Genomic DNA, 21325 nt, shown 5'->3' with positions numbered 1-21325 from the left:
TGCATGTGAAGAGAGAACGTTAATATTTGCTTTGCCCTATAGCAGGGTCACGTCATTTCGTAGAAGGTTAAGTGTATGCTGTGTCACATTGAGCAGATACTGTTTTGCTGCCTGTCTCTACACTGTGCCTTTGAATGAATTGCCTTGTTCTATTCTGCGCTGCCCTTGTACAGTAAAGGATGGGTTTGTTCATTTGCTGGGTTTATTGTTTCCTTCCCATGCTTTGCTTCAAAAGCGCGTGCTCTTCTGGTGTAAGTCTCCTGTGACAGTAAGCAGAAAAGGAACCCAGTAAGGCTTGGTATTTAAATACATAATTCAACAAATACTTACCAAACATTTACTATAAATGGGGCACATGATTCTTCTTGTCCTCCCCAGGCTTCAAACATTTATCTTGTGTTTTGGAATTTGATGATTTAACTCAGTCCTTGAATTGGTTTGTGAACTTATGTTTGTGATAGTCTTTCCTCTTTGTCTTGTGAGGGCAATCTTAAGTCCTGATAGGGAGTATGTAATACTTGAGGATGGGCAGACTCCCACTCCCCACTTTCTTGACTGCTGAATCAGTAAGAGTGCCCAGATTTGTTGATTACATTTGCATGTCTAACCTGAAAATAGATGTCAGCCTGTTTTCACATTTCAAGACATTTTTATTTTATTTTTAAGATTTTATTTATTTATTTGACAGAGAGACAGTGAGAGAGGGAACACAAGAAGGGGGAATGGGAGAGGGAGAAGCAGACTTTCCGCTGAACAGGGGACCCGATGCAGGGCTCGATCCCAGGACCCCAGGATCATGACCTGAGCTGAAGGCTTAACGACTGAGCCCCTTCAAGACATTTTTAAAAACTATTTTAAGTGTATGAGTTTATGGCGAGACAAATGATGGGGAGGAAAGGAACTATATTGATAGGGGCCAGAACCCCAAAGAAAAGAGGACCAGGAACTCTGCTTTTCATTTGTTCCCACTGTCTGTTTTATATAAAGAAACTGAGGCAGTGGGAGGGGAACTAACTTGCTTGGTGGCTGCCGAAAAATTAGGAAAGCTGGTTTAAGAGCCACTGGCCTAACTTTCTCCAGCGGGTTCCCCTCATACCATTCTCTCTTTTTTGTAGATGACCTTGATATGCAATTAGAGCTAATACTGAATTCTTCCAGAGCCTGACCTTTAATTTACTTTATAAAAGGTTCAGCAAGGATATGTGTACACACACACATGCACGCGCCCGCGCACACCCACACACACACACACACATACACACAGAGTCTCTTAAGTACTGGTTTCCATTCTGGTGATGTATATGATGAAAATTCAGATTCCCAGGTTTTCTTTAGTTGCTATGGCTCTAAATAAACTGTGATACAGCAAGAGGTTGATAAGAGAGACATACAGACTTATTAATAGTTTCATTATACTTGTTAAACTTCAGCCCAGTGAGGAAAGGACCAAAACTAACTGGAGTCCCTGCCCTGTAGGTTCTTTGGTGAACAGTCATCTTTTCCTGAGCTGTTCAAAGCCCCAGACTCAAGCTTGTTTGACAACTTGGGTTGATAATAAAAACAGGTTAGATTTTATATTGGCTGTTAGCGCCAGTAAATTTCTAGTGGGAACTACATTTATCCCTGTAGTACACTTATCCTTGTAAATAATAGGAAATATGGAGATATGCTTCTTTTTCTTGGCTTTAATACTATGTGGTTATTAAAAAAAATTGGGATTGGTCATTTTTCTTGGTCACTAGAATTCTTTCCCAGTTTTAGTAATTATGTGGCAAATGCTGTTAATAACACTTGAGACTAATTCACTAGTGTATATTTGGACTTTTTAGAAATGCAATCTGAAACTTAGTGGGGGGTGTTACTGAAAAACATGTAACAACTTGGAAATGTTACAGGAAACTATAGTGAACTGAGTACAGGATTAAGGATGGGTTGGTTCTGCTTTGATAGCTTGGTTGGAAGTCAGAATCATTGTGATTTACAGACACCTTGGGTCTCTAAGATTTCAGGGCTGTTGTGAGCTCCCAGTTAGACCGCTGTCAGTTCAGCTTGTCTAGAATCTGACAACCTGACAATCTAGACTCTGGCCAACTGTTTTAATTGAAATTTGGGTCACAATTTAATGAGTCAACATTAAAGGCAGATGCTTAACTGACTGAGCCACCCAGGCGCCCCTTATTTTTTATTTTTAAAGATTATTTGAGAGAGAGAGTGAGCCAGAGCAAGAGAGACACTGAGCACAAGCTGGGGGAGAGGCAGAGGGAGAAGGAGAAGCAGACTCCCCGCTGAGCAGGGAGCCTGACTCGGGACTTGATCCCAGGACCCCAAGATCATGACCTGAGCCAAAGGCAGACACTTAACTGACTGAGCCACCCAGCCGCCCCCAAAATTTAAAAATACATATTACAAAGTAAGCTGTTGCTTCCTCGTAAGAATCAACATATCACCGCTGTATTTTATTTTAATGTTTAGTGAATTTAACCTAAAGGTCTGGAAACTATAGGATTATGTATGTCAATCCCAAAACTACAGAATTAATCTCTTGCTCCTATGCACCTTTATACCATTTTGATAAAGTACCTACAACACCGTTTGTACTCACTTGTTTACATGTTTCTGGCTCACCTTACCTTCTTAAAGTAACTTCTTAAGGCAGGATAAATGCAGATATGGGGCCTAATACTGCTCCCGACACATAAGAGATTATAAATAAATGCGCAAAGACTAAAGGAATAGCTTATATAAACAGAACCAAGAAAACTGCTTCTTGAGGTGCCTGGGTGGCTCAGTCTGTTAAGCATCTGCCGTTGGCTCAGGTCATGATTCCAGGGTACTGGGATCGAGCCCCAGGTCAGGCTCCCTGCTCGGCAGGAAGTCTGCTTCTCCCTCTTCTGCTCCCCTTGCTTGTGTTCCTGCTCTCGCTGTCTCTCTCTCTGTGTCAAATAAGTAAATAAAGTCTTTTATAAAAAAATAAAATAAAATCCAACTGTGAGGAGCACCTGGGTGGCTCAGTAGGTTAAGTGTCTTCTGCTCAGGTCATGATCCTGGGGTCCTGGGATCGAGCCCCACATCGGGCTCCCTGCTCAGCGGGGAGCCTGCTTCTTCCTCTCCTTCTGTCAGCTTATCCTCCTGCTTGTGCTCTCTCTGTCTCTGCCAAATAAATAAATAAAATCTTTAAAAAATTTAAAAGAAATAAAAATAAATACATTTTGAACGATCAGTTACTTTGGAAGGGCTGTTATATCCCAGAAACAGAAAAATACCAGAATTTGACTTTGAGATCTAGCAAAGGTTCAACCATGTCCATGAAGGAAAAAAAGTCTTTTGTGAATTGAGGCTCAAGCCTTTTTGTTTGTACTTACTATAAAATGATGTTTGCCTGGGTACTGACAAGGTGGAGGCAGTGGGGGTATGTGAAATGTCATGAAGATTAAGATAATAAAATCTGGGGGTGCCTGGGTGGCTCAGTTAGTTAAGCATCTGCCCTCAGCTCAGGTCATGATCCCAGGGTCCTGGGATCAAGCCCCATGTGGGGCTCCCTGCTCAGTGGAGAGTCTGCTTCTCCCTCTCCCTCTGCCTGCCGCTCCCCTTGCTTGTGCTCGCTCATGCTCTCTCTCTGTCAAATAAATAAAATCTTTAAAGAAAGAAAAAAAAAGATAGTAAAATCTGACTCAGGGACACTGAAAACAGCATTTCCTGGGTGAGCAGTGTGATCAGATGATCCGGCAGTGCTGGGTAGAGCACTGGCCACATGAAGAAATAACAATATTAGTTAAATGAAAACAACAATTAAAACATTACTTTGGGGATTTGTATATATGGAAAAGGGAGAGTGTCTGACATAGTACACAGATATCATACAGGACAGCAATGTTTATTGGTGCTACTAGAAACTTTTCTGGGTTTTTAGCCAAGGGAATTCATAAGTGGGAGTGCCTTAAGACCCTGCTTTTAGATAGAAGTAGTAGTTCAGTCTGCAAGATTGACTTCGTGCTGGAGCTAAGGAGAGAGGAGTGTGTTGCCTGGCAGCCCCCAGACCATAGGTCAGGGTATCCGGAGAAGAAAAAGTCCGTGCTGCTAGATAATTATGGATAGCTGTCTGCTTAAGACTGCTTGAGAGCTTCCACTTTTGAAGGCTGAACTCTAATCCTTATTTCATAGATCCCTTTTCTATTTCCTATGAATACTCCTTCCCTCTATAGTCATAATCTCTTAATCTCTAGAATGAACTTCTTCCTCTGTGCTTCTTCCTGGTAGCTTTTAAGTGTGTCAAACCACCTCCATCCTCAGGAAATCTTTTCAAGGTTATAGCACACTAACTATTACCCCAGCCTCAAGTTATTCATGTGTAAAGTTCACAAATGAATTGTTGATTTCTACTACTTCCAATTTCCTTTTAATCTCCAGCTTCTTGATTCCCTTTAAAATTTTGTTTCTGCCTCTACCACTCTATTGGACCTGCCTGGCCTATGCCTGCTGCTGTCCTTCTTTGGTCCTGAATGCTGGGTGTCACTCTTGTTTTTTCCCAGCCCTCTTAAAGTTTTCTTTGCCAGCATACCTTCTTCCTCCTCTACTCAATAAGGATTACTGCTCATTGAGGATCAGTCCCTGACCCGCTTTTCTTCCCCTCAGTCCCCTCACTTGTTTTTAGGTCTTTTCTCATCTTCACTTCATTTTTTAAGCGCTCCTGTGTAGCCTGAACAGCTTGCTTTTCTGAAAGAATCCTTTTTCTGTTAGTAATTATGTAAAATCATCTATAAAACCTCTTGCTACTTAGGGCGCCTGGGTGGCTCAGTCGGTTAAGCGACTGCCTTCGGCTCAGGTCATGATCCTGGAGTCCCGGGATCGAGTCCTGCATCTGGCTCCCTGCTCAGCGGGGAGTCTGCTTCTCCCTCTGACCCTCCCCCTCTCATGCTTTCTCTCTCATTCTCTCTCTCTCAAATAAATAAATAAAATCTTAAAAAAAAAAACCTCTTGCTACTCACTGTAAAATTTTTTTTACACGTGCGTGTTTATGTACTGGTTTGTATACTGTCTTAAATCAATCGCTTTATTTGTGTAACCTTGTATTTGGGTCTCATTCATTCTTTTACCCCTAGAGTTTGAACAGCTTGAAACTATTTAATATATAATACATATTGGTACTCAGTAAATGGTTATTGTTAATGACTAATAAAAATTCAGGAATAAAATTAAGCATTAGGGTAGATTAAGTAGTGTCTTGTCTTTTCCCACTGACCTTTTTCCATTGATGATAATAGCCAGCATTTTTTTTATAGCTTTACTAAGTATTAGGTACCATGAGAAATAATTTATAAGTTCTTTTTCCTCTAGCTCATACAGCAGCTCTGTGAGATGATACTTTTATTATCTCCATTTTACAGATGAGGAAACTGAGGCTTAGGGGGGATAAGTGATTTGTTCAAAGCCTCCTTAAATCCAGGTCTTTCTGACTTTAAAGTGCATATAAATGACTGCTGCACTCTAAGAAAGCTGCTATTTGTTTTTAAAAGTTTGTTTTTGTTTTTGAGGAATGTTAATAATTCAGTTAAAATCTCAATCCAGGAAGAAATGCCTAAAAGAGCCACTTGATTTACTTCCCGTCTTTATCCACATCCTCAGTTTGAAGTATCAGTTTAAGAACCTGTTTTCGACTTTGACAAAAATCAGATTCAATAACCCTGTGTCCCTTCTGTCAGTTATCCTGACTTTTAGGACATAGTGCCATACCATTCCTCTAGTGTGTTCTCAGTGCTGGAACTACCAAACAAGTTTATCCATGAGTAATGCCAAGAATTGGTTAGCTTCCTGGAAACCGAATTTGTCAACCTGATAAACCAGCTCTTATAATAGCATCAGCTTATATAGAATTAGAAATGATTCTATAGTTCTACTTGTCATGGATTTGACTTGAAAAGCATGTGTTGTGCGTCTCTGTGTGTATATTCACATCCATCTAGGTTCGATATCTGAGTTGAGACAACAACAGAAATCGCCAATTCACAGGGTGGTTACCTTGATACTGAAAACTCCATGTATTCTCCTCTTAGGAATATCACTGGATGTGCCTCAGAAAACACGTACCTAGTCATAATCCTCTTTATAGTGATCCCAATTTACTGCTACAGTTGGCCCCAAAATTGTATACACATATTAAATAGTAGGTAAGCCAACTTAATATAGAAGCCTATACATATTGTATATATAAGCCAGGCTTCCTAGCTTAGATGTTATGCTCTAATTTTTAAATCTTGGTTGGGAGGTTAAAAAAACAAAACAAAACAAAATATCATGCAAGTTCCCTTTCTTTAAGGAGCCTACAGGGAAATCGCTAGAAAATATAAAATAATTGATGGGATGTATGTGTTTGTGTTTGTTTTTGTTTTCACTTTGACTGTGTATTTTATCTTGGGATGTATGTGTTTTAACTCTGACATGTCTTTCTGTAGATACCCACTTTCTTTACATTCACTGTCCCATTTATTTATCCTTTTGCCCCTCCATCAACTCTCATACATACTTTGGTATATATTTTGGAATGGAATTAGATGGGAAGCTACTCTACTGGTGTTTTTCCTGCACATTTTAAGTCTAATTTTACTTTTATGAACAGGCACAAACCTCCACGTGGGCACCCTTCTCCTGCCTTTCCTGTACCTCCTCAGAGGGTATGCAGGGCACCTGAGCACATTTGATCTAGAAAGAGGGAAGAGGCAAATAGCACAGATTTACTTTCTGTACTTAATGATGTTCTTTCCACAAGGTGTTAGAGTATTTCCAAGGAACAACGACAAAAGACAAAAGATAGGTGCTCTCTGGGTGGAGTCTCTTGTACTTGCTTCTTTTAAGGTGTGCTCCAGGTCCCTGAGTGACTCATTTGTCACCAGAACATGTGTAACAACTCATCTTTCATATTCCTTTCCAGATCAACAGATTTATCTTCAACTCCCAAATGCTCTTTGAGTAGACAAGGATCTCTTGAAGGACCTGGGAGAATTTTGCAAAACATGGAATTGGGCTGGTTTGGGTTCTGGTTTTGTCCAGTTGTCTTCAGTATGTGAGAATTCTAGTACTCTATGCTATTTCAAGAAAAGGGGATTAAAAGTAATGCCAGTAAGGCAGAGACAATGCATTGCTTCGTCAGTTAGGGAAGAAAAACAATAGAACTGCCTTTTGGCTTCCCTGTGGGAAGCAGAAGGCCTATAAACTTGTAAAGAGTTGGGAGGGGGGTTGTTCAAAGACTAGGCTTGTAAAACAACTTCTGTTCAAAGCAGCTACCTGAGGTCTTGTTTGGTACTTTTTTTTTTTTTTTTGGTACCTTTTAAAATGTGCTCTTCTACATGGGATGCTTTAAGAATAAGTCTATGTGTGACTCTGACCCATAATCAGCTCTCCGTGAATTCATCTTTTCACTCAGTACCCTACTACACTGTGCAACTTTTCATCTGTTTTTCCTCATTGAGTTTCTCTGACACTGGAAGAATTGCCCTGTTTGAGCACCTCCCTTGCCACCGGTGAATTGGTAAATATTGCTGCCAGAAATCTGATTGGAGATTTGTTAAGAATCAATTAAAATATAAGTGGTCATAGTCTGACCTCAGTTACCTATTCTTCAGACGTCAGATGCATGTGATTATAGTTACAGAGTTTGTCATTTTACCTCAGAACTCCCTGAGTATTAGTCATATAATTAGTGATAGTAATTTGCTGGTCTGTATTTTTTTTTAAGTTTTTATTTAAATTCCAGTTAGTTAACATACAGTGTAATAATAGTTTCAGGCGTACAGTATAGCGATTCAACACTTACCTATGGTCCTTATTGAAGTATCTTAGCCCTTGTGCTCTCTTTCATTGCAGATGAACAGGAGGCATTGAACTCAATCATGAAGGATCTGGTGGCCCTCCAGATGAGCCGACGTCCCCGGGTGCCTGGATATGAGACCATGAAGAACAAAGACACGGGTCACCCAAATAGGCAGGTGTGTGTGGCCATGGCAGACCCAATTAAATTGCTGGGGAGGGGTTTTCAAATGGGAAATATTTGAAGAAGCCAAGGATACTCTACTACCAGGCTTGAATGCTATTGGCCCCTTTCTTTCACAGTCTGTTAAATGGTAAGTGATATATACCAGTCATGGTATATATACCAAATCATGTGGGTCACGATCTAGAGGCCCAGAGCCTTGTGCATCTGACCTTGTGCCTAGTGTTTCATCTGAAGAGAATAAGAATAATTCCTTTACTTATAGAGACAGTATTCATATTACTGTTCTTTTACTGATTATTTGGCAAATGTTTAATCCAGATTCATAATCTCTAACTCAGAAAGTTTTTTAGCTACCTTACAGTATATACTTAGGAAAAATTAATTAATTAGTATTAGCTTATATAAAATATAATTAGGAAGGGAAATTTATTTAATAAAATGTCATGTAGTATATTTTAAAGGTAACAATGAGTGATTTTATTATTGTTGTTTATAATTGTTTCCCCTTATATTAACTTGGGTAGCTGAGTGCCTATTTTATTGCGAATAGTGTGGTTCTTCAGGAAAACAGTTCCTATTTTTGTTAACATTTAAACTCGAGCACTGTTGAGAACCTTCTTCCCACCTCCAGTGTCATTTACGAACTCCCTGATTCCTGGGTACTTTGGCCTGCAGGGAGGAGTGAATGATGGAGCACTTTCTTTCCTAGTGGGTATCTGGTGCTATATCATATGCCTATGTTTGGTGTGTTTGATGAAAATTTGTCCATGCCATTTTCCCTTGTGGTTCTCTTCATTATCAGCTAACCTTCTCTTTCCTCATTTGCACCTTGTTTACCAATTCTTCAGAAGAATCCTTGGTTCCTAGAGAAAGAGTAAGGCCCTAGAACTTTTATTGTCTAAGGTCTGCTAGATATAGCCTCTCAGAGTATTTCCTGCCTTTAGGAAAACTAGGGACCCTGAGTCCTTTTATATCATGATATAACAGAAGGATTAGCTTAGAAAGCTGCTTTTATTTTTATGGCTACCTTACAGAACTGGAGGAACAACAGAATAGGGCCCATTCTTGTACTGTTTTCATACATTATTCTGTCTAATTGTGTGGGTTCTGCCTTGCTGTAACTCTTTCCTATTCAAAGCTGCTTTTGGAAGGAGCATTTTACCAGAAGTGAGTCCCCTCCCCCAGGCTTGAGCCTAATGACCTCACTTTCCTTCCTGTCTTCCTATGTGGAGTGTGCTGCTCCAGTCAGCTGATCTTTCTCCAAATGGGGCTGTTAGTGTGGATATCAGTTAGGTGAAAAGGGGAAGCTTTCTTGAGTTGGAAGACCCAAAGGGACTAGGCTGGGAAGAGGAGGGTGGCATGGTGGTCCCTGATCATTCCTGGAAGGGAGATTACCTTTTAGAGATCCTTCTGCTTAGAACCTAAAAGCTATTATAAGAAAAGTCCTGATCTTGTACTGTGTCTGCTGCTGTGTTATTAAAGTAAAGTCCGTGGTTATGAAGGGAGAAGGCTGTGAAAAAGGATTGCCTATTGGTTAGGAAGTAATCTTAACAAGAGGTAGTGGCTCTGAGGACCCGCAATTTACTTGAATATCATCAATTTTTTTCTCTTGCATGGAGGGTACAAATTATTAACCTCAGTCTTTTTGTTTTTAAAGAAAAAACACAACAGCAGCAGCTCAGCCCTTCTGAACAGCCCCACAGTAACAACAAGCTCATGTGCAGGGGCCAGTGAGAAAAAGAAATTTTTGGTAAGGAACCAAATTACCCATAAAGCTAAAATGTGCTTTCAGATCTGAACCAAGTGCTGGAAGAGTGTGGCGTTCATTTCCTAGACAAGTCATTTTAGTGGATTTGTAGAGAGTACTGGTTACTGATTACCTATGTTCTGTGCTTTTAGTCACCATTTCACAAAACAGTATTATTCATAAGCAGCCTCTGTCAGTACTGTCCAGTACTGTCCAGTATACTTTGTGTGATGATAGAAGTGTTCTGTATCTGTGCTGTCTAGGGTAATAGCCACTAGCCACACGTAGCTATTGAGCCATTGAGGAAGTGAATTTTAGATTTTACTTAATTTTAATTTAAATAGCCATATAAGGCTAGTGGCTACTGTCTTGGACAGCACAACTTTATATATTATATAAGGGACTGTTGGCTTGCTGGGCAAGAAATGAAGTGCATTCTTGGAGGTGTTTAGCGATTCATTGGGACGTTCATTCCTCCACACAGATCGTGTGTTTCTACACATTGTGATAAGCTCATCAGTGGGAATCCTATCCAAGATTCTATTCCAGGAGGCATGGAGATCTGGGGGAAATGTGAAGCTATGGAACTAGCTTGGCTGTTTAGAAATGGAAGCTCAAAGTTTTATGCTAATATTGGGTAAAAGGCAATGAAAATGTCAAGATCACTTTTTCCTCTTAATAATGTCAAGGTTGTAGAATGGTGTCTCCTGAGAATTGTAGCAGATGTTCAGCTTCTGACCAGGAGGGGTATTCTTCAGCAAAATCCAAAAGCAGAAATGGGGAGAAAGTCTCAGTGAATACATTTCTAGGAAGGATGGGATGAGATGAGGGTAGGGGAACCTTCAAGAGATGTGTTTACAGCTTAGTGTAATGAAAAGAACCTGGCCTAGGTCCTAAGAGGAAAGTATATAGCAATACAAGCCTTTCTCAAGAAACAAAAAAGTTCTCAAATACACAACCTAACCCTACACCTAAAGGAGGTAGAGAAAGAATAGCAAATAAAGCCTAAGCCCAGCAGGAGAAGAGAAATAATAAAGATCAGAGCAGAAATCAATGAAATAGAAACCAAAAGAACAGTAGAACAGATCAATGAAAGTAGGAGCTGGTTCTTTGAAAGAATTAATAAGATTGGTAAACCCATGGCCAGACTTATCAAAAAGAAAAGAGAAACGACCCAAATAAATAAAATCATGAATGAAAGAGGAGAGATGACAACCAATGCCAAAGAAATACAAACAAAAGAACATACTATGAACAACTATATGCCAGCAAAGTAGATAATCTGGAAGAGATGGATGCATTCCTAGAGATGTATCAACTACCAAAACTGAACCAGGAAGAAATAGAAAACCTGAACAGACCCATAACCACTAAGGAAATTGAAGCAGTAATCAAAAATCTCCCAACAAACAAGAGCCCAGGGCCAGATGGCTTCCCAGGGGAATTCTACTAAACATTTAAAGAAGAATTAATAGCTATTCTTCTGAAACTGTTCCAAAAAATAGAAATGGAAGGAAAACTTCCAAACTCATTTTATGAGGCCAGCATTACCTTGATCCCAAAATCAGACAAAGACCCCATCAAAAAGGAGAATTACAGACCAGGATCCCTGATGAACATGGATGCAGAAATTCTCACCAAAATACTAGCCAGTAGGATCCAACAGTACATTAAAAGGATTATTCACCACAACCAAGTGGGATTTATCCCTGGGCTGCAAGGTTGGTTCAACATCCACAAATCAATCAATGTGATTCAATACATTAATAAAAGAAAGAACAAGAACCATATGATCCTCTCAACAGATGCAGAAAAAGCATTTGACAAAGAACAGCATCCTTTCTTGATTAAAACTCTTCAGGGTGTAGGGATAGAGGGTACATACCTCAATGTCATAAAAGCCATCTATGAAAAACCCACAGTGAATATCATTCTCAACGGGGAAAAACCGAGAGCTTTTCCCCTAAGGTCAGGAACACAGCAGGGATGTCCACTATCACCACTGCTATTCAACATAGTTCTAGAAGTCCTAGCCACAGCAATCAGACAACAAAAAGAAATAAAAGGCATCCGAATCGGCAAAGAAGAAGTCAAACTCTCACTCTTTGCAGATGATATGATACTTTATTTGAAAACCCAAAAGAGGGCACCTGGGTGGCTCAGTTGATTAAGCGACTGCCTTCGGCTCAGGTCATGATCCTGGAGTTCCGGGATCGAGTCCCGCATCGGGCTCCCTGCTGAGCAGGGAGTCTGTTTCTCCCTCTGACCCAACCCCCTCTCATGCTCTCTCTCTCTCATTCTCTCTCTCAAATAAATAAATAAAATCTTTAAAAAAAAAAAAAAGAAAAGAAAACCCAAAAGACTCCACCCCAAAACTGCTAGAACTCATACAGGAATTCAGTAAAGTGGCAGGATATAAAATCAATGTACAGAAATCAGTTACATTTCTATACACCAACAACAAGACAGAAGAAAGAGAAATTAAGGAGTTGATCTCATTTACAATTGCACCCAAAACCACAAGACACCTAGGAATAAATCTAACCAAAGAGGCAAAGGATCTGTACTCAGAAAACTATAAAATACTCATGAAAGAAATCGAGGAAGACACAAAGAAATGGAAAAATGTTCCATGCTCATGGATTGGAAGAACAAATATTGTGAAGATGTCAGTGCTACCTAGAGCAATCTACACATTTAATGCAGTCCCTATCAAAATACCATCCATTTTTTTCAAAGAAATGGAACAAATGATCCTAAAATTTGTATGGAACCAGAAAAGACCCCGAATAGCCAGAGGATGTTGTAAAAGAAAAGCAAAGCTGGTGGCATCATAATTCTGGACTTAAGCTCTATTACAAAGCCGTAATCCTCAAGACAGTATGGTACTGGCACAAAAACAGACGCATAGATCAATGGAACAGAATAGAGACCCCAGAAATGGACCCTCAACTCTATGGTCAGCTAATCTTCGACAAAGCAGAAAAGAATGTCCACTGGCAAAAAGACAGTCTCTTCAACAAATGGTGTTGGGAAAATTGGACAGCCACATGCAGAAGAATGAAACTGGACCATTTCTTTACACCACACACAAAAATAGACTCAAAATAGATGAAAGACCTAATGTGAGACAGGAGTCCATCAAAATTCTAGAGGAGAACACAGGCAGCAACCTTTTTGACCTCAGCTGCAGCAACATCTTCCTAGAAACATCCCCAAAGGCAAGGGAAGCGAGGGCAAAAATGAACAATTGGGACTTTATCAAGATAAAAAGCTTTTGCACAGCAAAGCTAACAGTCAACAAAAGCAAAAAGACAACTGATAGAATGGGAGAAGATATTTGCAAATGACATATCAGATAAAGGGCTAGTACCCAAAATCTATAAAGAACTTATCAAACTCAACACCCAAAGAACAAATAATCCAATCAAGAAATGGGCAGAAGACATGAACAGACATTTTTCCAAAGAGAAGACATCCACATGGCCAACAGACACATGAAAAAGTGCTCAACATCGCTCGGCATCAGGGAAATCCAAATCAAAACCTCAATGAGATACCACCTCACACCCGTCAGAATGGCTAAAATTAACAAGTCAGGGAACGACAGATGTTGGCGGGGATGTGGAGAAAGGGGAACCCTCCTACACTGTTGGTGGGAATGCAAGCTGGTGCAACCCCTCTGGAAAACAGTATGGAGGTTCCTCAAACAGTTGAAATTAGAGCTACCATTCGATCCAGCAATTGCACTACTGGGTATTTACCCCAAAGATACAAATGTAGGGACCCGAAGGCGTACGTGCACCCCAATGTTTATAGCAGCAATGTCCACAATAGCCAAACTGTGGAAAGAGCCAAGATGTCCATCGACAGATGAATGGATAAAGAAGAGGTGGTATATATACACAATGGAATATTATGCAGCCATCAAAAGGAATGAGATCTTGCCATTTGCAACAATGTGGATGGAACTAGAGGGTATAATGCTAAGCGAAATAAGTCAATCAGAGAAAGACATGTATCATATGATCTCACTGATAGGAGGAATTCTTAATCTCAGGAAACAAACTGAGGGTTGCTGGAGTGGTGGGAGGGATGGGGTGGCTGGGTGATAGACATCGGGGAGGGTATGTGCTATGGTGAGCGCTGTGAATTGTGTAAGACTGATGAATCACAGACCTGTACCTCTGAAACAAATAATACATTATATGTTAAAAAAAAAAAAAAGATAGTAGGAAGGGAAAAAAGGGGGGGCATTGGAGGGGGATATGGACCATGAGACTATGGACCCTGAGAAACAAACTGAGGGTTCTGGGGGGGGTAGGGGGATGGATTAGCCTGGTGATGGGTATTAAAGAGGGCACATATTGAATGGAGCACTGGGTGTTATACGCAAACAATGAATCATGTAACACTACATCAAAAACTAATGATGTAATGTATGGTGATTAACATAATAAAATTAAGTTTAAAAAAAAGGACCTGGCCTAAGAGTCTGGTGACATTAATAATCTGTTAACATAGGACTTTACAATTTAGGGAGTGAATCCATATTTATTAATACTATTGTTTTTGTTTGCTTGGGCTCAGGATAGGATTACACCGTTTTCTACATTACCAGTTCTTCTGCCAGAAAGGTCCATACTTGGGAGAGAGGAATGAAAGATTAAAACCTAATTTAAATGGCTAAGAGATGCCAAATTAGCTAGGAAATGTCAAATAGGGCTAAAGATTCAAACTGCAGAGTTCCAGCTGAAAGTATCCACATATTTTGGCCAGCAGGAAAAGTTGCATATTTAGGGAGGGAATGGTGCCGACAGAGGCAAAGAGTGCTTACTTCAGCGTGAGAAGGGCCGTATTGGCTACAAGGCAGAGCTGAGATTGGCATCACCTCATGGGGCTCAAGCTGGACACAACAAAGGAAAGGCAGAAGAGCTGTGGGTTCATTGACGGAAATGTTGGGGGGGCTGAGGCCTGGAAGAACTGGAAAAACCTAACTTAGTATCTCTGCTTGATAGGACTTCAGACATCCTCTTCCTTGAGTGAACAAGCTAGGTAACTAATTGAAAAAGAATGCATTGGGCAACAACTAAGCATTCTGAGCAGCTATGGAAGTACATGGGCAATGAGCTTCGCTATGAACTGTTTGCTAGGAGGCAGGATCTGTGCTCTCTTCTTCCTCCTGTACATTAGATCCCTGGAAGCCTTACAGCCTGGTTAGAGCCTGCTGAACATTCTTAGATGTGTGGCCCATCCCAGGTGTGGCTGGGGCACGTGGACAGTTTTGCAGGCCACGATGAGCAACTGGTCATCAACTCACAGTGCTTTATCAGCAGGTGCAATTTCTCTGTGAAGTTGACAGCTTAGTATAGTGAAAAGAGCACTGGCCTGGAAGTCATTATTACTAATCTGTCAACCTAGGATTTTACAGTGTACAGAGTACTTTCAACAATAACAGTTAACAATAATAACAGCCGTAAGTACACGTATAATACTTTAAAGTTTGCAAAGTGCTTACGCAAAGGTATTGAGTAGAGCCGGGAAGCAAACCCACATCTTCTGACTCCTGATCACAGTAATTTAACTGTGTTCTAAACCTCAGTTTTTCCATCTGAAATACAGACATAATAATACCCACTGTGTCTACCTCTTAAAGGTGTTGTAAGATCATAGAATGTAGAGCATTTTGTACATTGTGAAACAAATGTCAGATGTAAAGTGGTAGTGATTACATCACTTCTGTTCTGGCATTGTGGTATGAGGTCTAACGAAAGCTTCTAATCAGAACTGTGTACACTGTCATGGAACTGAAAGGGTCAAGGTTTTCTACCCTTAGTGGATTGTTATTCCTGTTTATCAGAAAGTCCTTTGCAAACTTCTAAAGCTAGCCTAATTTCTAAAAATCCCAGTGGGGAAAGAAATAGAATCTTTATTTTTTTTAAAGATTTTATTTATTTATTTGAGAGAGAGAGAGAGAGCATGAATAGGGGGAGAGGCAGAGGGGAGAGAGAGAAGCAGACTCTCTGCTGAGCAGGGAAGCCAACCCAGGACTCGATCCCAGGACCCGGGGATCATGGCCTAAGCCGAAGGCAGATGCTTAACCGTCTGAGCCACCCAGGCGCCCAAAATAGAATCTTTAATTCCTGTTTCTCTCAAATCTTATCAAACTGGTAAGGCTTGAACAGAACCCAGCGTCTGCTGGGTCTGACCTTGCAGATGTTCACTAGTGGGTGCTTCAGAATGGAAAAGTTGCTTTCCTCATTGCAGGCACTAACAGGGCAGAGCTCTTGGCTATCAGTTCTGAAGGAGAATTCTAGGGGCTGTTCCTCCAGGAAGGTCAGCGATTGAGCAGACTGTCTTTTGCTTTTACTGTGATAGACCTGGCTCTTCAGGACTTCCTTTCTCTTTCAAGGGTTGTTGATAAGATAGTCTGGCTAGTTTTGAAAATAAAACATAAAGCAATATATAAGTCTGATATTTTATTTTATAAGACAGTTGCTTTACTTATATATTATATACATATATATATTTACATTTATTTGTGTGTGTGTGTACAGTGGTGGTTTATTAGGCAGCCATAGATAAGCAAATACCATTTAATCATTGATTCATTTAGACACTTACTGAAATGCTCCTGCATGCCAGATAAAATGAAAGGACTGAGAATATAGAAAGAACTAGGGCAGAAAAGCTTGCTCTATAATCATCTCTTCCGTTGATCTCTTAGGACTTTACAGAGTCACACAAAATTATTTTCGTTGTCCTTTTTTTTTCTTCTCATTTATTGACTATCTGGCAAAATAAGGACTCCAGTGCCAAAGATGGGGGAGCCATCAAAGATACCTAGCAAGTACAGGGAAAAGGAGGTCTATAGAATCAGAGAGGGCACTCAGAACAATGGCTAGCTGAGGCCTTTGTCAAGTCAAATTAGTTCACAAACCTTTGTTTAATAAACTCTGATTTTTGTGGGGATTCCTGGGAGCTCTCTTGGGTTGCATGTTCACTTGTTGAGGTTAGACTTTGAAAAGGTTATTTCTACTTAAGTTTGGTATCATTGGGACGCCTAGGTGGCTCAGTTGGTTGGGAGCCTGCCTGCAGCTCAAGTCATGATCCCAGGGTCCTGGGATTGAGTCCCGAGTCGGGCTCCGTGCTTGGCGGGGAGCCTGCTTCTCCCTCTGCCTGCTGCTCCCCCTGCTTGTGCTCTCTCTCTCTCTCCGACAAATAAATAAATAAATAAAATCTTAAAAAAAAGTTTGGTATCCTTGTTAGTTACTCCTGCACCCCTGCTAAGGTCCCAGATCTGTACCCCTGGGCATTGTCCTCACTGTTACTGGATGGGCTGTGGACTTGAACTTGTCTAGACCTGAATTTTTGTACTGGAACTTTTTTTCTTAGCAAGGATGGCATCTCTCCTTCAGTTCAATATGTGCCTATATAGTCCAGTGTCTTAGACGTACAAAGAAATATGTTCCCTGTACCCTGAGAATCAGTCTTACTGGGAAATGAGAAATATATGAAAAAATGAAACTGAGGTGGGGCGCCTGGATGGCACAGTTGGTTAAGCATCCAACTCTTTGTTTCAGCTGGGCTTGTGGTCTCAGGGTCGTGAGATCGAGCCCTGCATCAGGCTCTGTGCTCAGTGGGAGTCTGCTTAGATTCTCTCTTCCTCTGCTCCCCCACCCTGTGCGCTCTCTCTCTCTCTCTCTCTCTCCCTAAAATAAATGAATAATAAAAAAAGAAAACTGAGGTAGGATGCAACTATGCCTAAATATATGGTACAGATAGTGAGTGCTATAGGACACCAGGAAAGTGAAAGGTGAACTTGAGCCGAAGGAGTTACAGACTCATTTCTGGAGGAGGTAGCACTTGAACTGTTAAGGAGTTAGGTGGCAAGGAGGAAGGGTGGCACTCCAGGTCAGGTAACTGAATGGTTAAAGGCCTAGGGGAAAGAATGAACATGGCCTATTTCAGGATGATTGGGCTGGAGAGAGCATTCCTGCTGAGAACAGTGTGAGATGGCTAGGTAAACTGAGTGAGCATAAATTCCAGTGGGCTTTGAATGACAGCTGAGAATTTAGACTTTATTCCACAGGTCAGGGGTATCACTGATTACTTTTTGAACAAGGAAGGGGCATGGTGAAAGCTGTGGTTAAGATGATCAAAACTATAGAAGAATGTAGAATGTGTTGAAAGAGGGATCTGAGAAGTACAGAGGCTCCCTTAGGAATCCAGGGGTGAGGGGAAAGGGGCTCAGTGAGAGAAAGGACAGAGAGAATGAGAGGTGGGGTGCTATATCAGAGGCCTTTGAAGGGAGAATTGGAGGGGGGAGGAAGGAAAGAATCAAGCAGAACTCAGAGGTTTGAGTCTGCAGCCAAGGGAGCAGTGGTACCAATGTGAGAAATGGCAGTGCTGAGAAGGGGACCAGTTTAGGAGGTTGGCTGGTACAGACATACATGGAGCCAGGTTGAGTTTGAGATCATAGTGAAAAAAAAAAAAACTCAGATTATGTGTGTGTGTGATTTTTGCAGGTCCACAGTCCCTTATCTGCAGTTCTGAAATCCAAAGAGTACTGGAAACTGAAAGGCCTTTTTTTTTTTTTTTTTTTTTTTTTTGGTAAATTTGTGGCAAACTCATTTGGCAGCAAAACCTGGCTTGAATGGATACAAGGCTATTTATAGTCTTTATTTATTCCACTTATTGTGAACATTCATACTTTTCACTACAAGAACTAGCTTGTACTGTGTTAACAGAAAAACCCTAAATCTTCAGTGACTTAACGCTATGCCCAGTATGGGCAAGAGGAAGACAGTGCTCCCCACAGTCAGGACCCTGGTTGAGGGCGGCCACACTGACCTGGGACATGTGGCTGCCAGGGAAGAGAGTATAGCACTCAGTGATGTTCCCAGCTCTTGGTCAGAACTAGTCATAAAGCCCTAAACTAACTTCAGGAGAGGCTAAGCAATGCAGAGATGCCTGAGGAATACCTGTTCGTATTCTGCCTCTGCTGTGGAAGTGCTGGCCCAGACACCCTCCCCTGGGGGGAGGCATTGCATCATATATGGACATGTATACTGCCTCTCTAAGTCTAAAAAGTGCACTCTGAAACAGTTTTGGCCCCACAGGTTTTGGCTAAAGGCTAATGGACCTGTGTTAACAGTTATTGAGCACTTACTATATGCCAGGCACTGTTCTCCTATCTTTACCTAATTATTTCATTTAATTCTTTTGATAACTCCATGAGATAAATACTTTTACTATTTACACTTTACAGATGAGGAAACTGAGTCACAGATAGGTTAGTCAAATTCAAGATCATATAGCTAGGAGGTTGTAGAGCCAGGATTTGAAGCCAGATGGTTTGACTTTAGTGCTACATTCTTAATAAGAACTTACCTGCCTTAGTTACATGGCAGACCAAGGAAGTTTTGCTTGAAAGATTGGGGCTGGTCAGAGATTTGGGTATTTTCTATTTATAAGTTGCCTATTTTTTTATTCCTACTGAAGAGAAGATGTGAGGAAAGGGGAGAAATCCAGAGGCCAAAAGTCCAAACATCAAGGAATAGTCACATGTTGGGGGAGGGGTGGGAGAAGGCCTGAGGAAGAGGAACCAGCAAAGAAGCAGAAGTGGTTAGAGTGGTGGCAGGTTGTCTGGGCTGGGAAGAGTCACAGAAGGCAAGGGAGGAGAGAACCTCATAGAAGAGGACTTGGCCACCAGTGTGAAATGTCTCAGAGAGGCAAGGAGAATGGTTGGCAGGAGGAATTGAATAAAATGATGTTTCCTGAACTTTCCTTATCCATGGCTTATTCTGGTCAGCCTGACAGGGGGAGCTCAGATTTAGGAACTTGGCAGATGTGGGCCCACTGTGTGGTACATGCAGGCATCCTGCTCTGGAAAGGCTGTCACCACATCAGAGAAGGGATTCAGAGCGCTGGGCATCTTTGTTTACACTGCTTACTAATTACAGGCTTGGTTAGTCTTGAGTAGGAGTGATTTATGGTTTAAGGCAAAAGTTTAATTCCCCTTCTAACTGAATTCACATTGAATAGTGCTTGAATTATGGCCATGATGAAATAAATTTAGTTCCTTCAGTCCCACAAAAGGACAGAGGGGATTCCTTTTTAAGTGCATCAAAGTATAGTGTCCCAGTTCAAGAGCTATTGCTATATGTTTTTTTATTGCTATAAAAAGTTAGATAAAAATCAACAGAGGGATACAAATTTTTTATTTATTTTTTAAGATTTATTTATTTATTTATTTATTTTGAAGGAGAGAAAGTACGAGCAGGGGGAGGGGCAGAGTCAGGGAGAGAGAGAAAATCTCAAGCAAACTGCACTGAGCACAGAGCCTGACCTGGGGCTCAATTTCACGATCTTGAGATCATGACCTGAGCCAAAATCAAGAGTCGGAAGCTCGACTGACTGAGCCACCCAGGCACCCCCTACAATTTTTTTTTTTAAATCAACAGAAATAAACTCTAAGGGACTCTGAATGGACTTTAGTTAATACATCAATATTGGTTAATAAGTTGTAACAAAAACAAATGTACCATACTAATGTGTGATGTTAATAATAGAAGAAACTGGTGGGAAGAAGATGTGGGCTGTATCTCCTCAATTTTTCTGAAAATCAAAAACTGTTCTAAAAATAGAATCTATTACTAAAAAATAGGAATAATGAGAGCTACACCAAGGTGTGCTGGGCTGTGCAGAGCCGGAGGTGAAAGGCTGTGGTAAGCCACCTGCAGGGACAGACAGGGCTGCAGACTCGTGAGCGCTTACATAACTCCAGAGCTGGCTGTGGGACTAGAGCATGTAGGAAGCTGGAGGTGGCATGTTGGTGCACAGCAGCCTGTCGTAGGCACTGTGCTGTGGAGGGCCCTTGCCATGCTAACTGCTCAGCATTTCAGGGAAGGAGAAAAAGAAGACAGAAAGCTGCTGTCACTTGCATAAACCTTAAATCCACACGATAACTTTCTCTGCAGCACTGTCCCACCTTTCTGCTCGTGCATGCACGCATGCACAAATATGCCCACACATGCACGATAGCATGCATGTGCAAGTGCAGACCAGAGGGAGCACACTGCCTTCCCATTCTACCTCCTCCATCCCTATCTACTCACAACCTCAGCCAAAGCCTCCACTACTGGTTCCCCAGGCCCTATACCTTACTACATGACTGGTACCTCAGTCTCCTGGTTCTGACTCCATTATTCCTCCATCTCCTCCATGAGTTCCAAAAAGTAAGATCACAAAAGATCCTTTGATAGTTTCTCCCACTGAAGCCTGCATCTGAGAATAAAATAAACCTCCTTTGCCTGTGAGACACTTAAGTTGTAGCATAGCATGGGTGGTTAAGAGCTGGGCTTCCAGGGTTTGAATCCTGGCTTGCTCTTTAAAGCATGGTGACCTTGAGGGAACTTATCTAACTTCATTGTAACTCAATTTCTCCTGTAAAATAGGGACAACAATAGCATCTGTTGTGAGGATTTGTTTAATTGATACATGTAACATGCTTAGAACAAGGCTTAGTACACAGTAAATGTTCAATAAATATTAGCTATTTTCATATACTATTAATGGATAAAGTGGTC

General features: G+C 41.0%; 1 protein-coding gene across 6 annotated transcripts in view; it reads left to right on the top strand.

Moving 5' to 3' along the window:
• The window catches only part of MAP3K3 (mitogen-activated protein kinase kinase kinase 3), a 63569-nt gene that overhangs the window by 1630 nt on the left and 40614 nt on the right, over nucleotides 1-21325 (top strand). For 2 of the 6 annotated variants that reach the window (XM_025890277.2, XM_025890276.2), the window contains exons 2-3: nucleotides 7858-7979; nucleotides 9645-9737. In XM_025890277.2, coding sequence (XP_025746062.1) covers nucleotides 7858-7979; nucleotides 9645-9737 — 215 coding nt within the window. Of the gene's footprint in view, nucleotides 1-7857; nucleotides 7980-8032; nucleotides 8115-9644; nucleotides 9738-21325 lie in introns of those variants that run through there. The other 4 variants (XM_025890281.2, XM_025890280.2, XM_073883034.1 and 1 more) reach the window with 3 other exon arrangements.

Source organism: Callorhinus ursinus, unplaced genomic scaffold (assembly GCF_003265705.2).
Source record: "Callorhinus ursinus isolate GAN/ISIS: 27379988/994484 unplaced genomic scaffold, GSC_fseal_2.0 scaffold50, whole genome shotgun sequence".
Lineage (NCBI taxonomy): Eukaryota > Metazoa > Chordata > Mammalia > Carnivora > Otariidae > Callorhinus > Callorhinus ursinus.
This window is presented reverse-complemented; position numbering and strand designations above follow the sequence as displayed.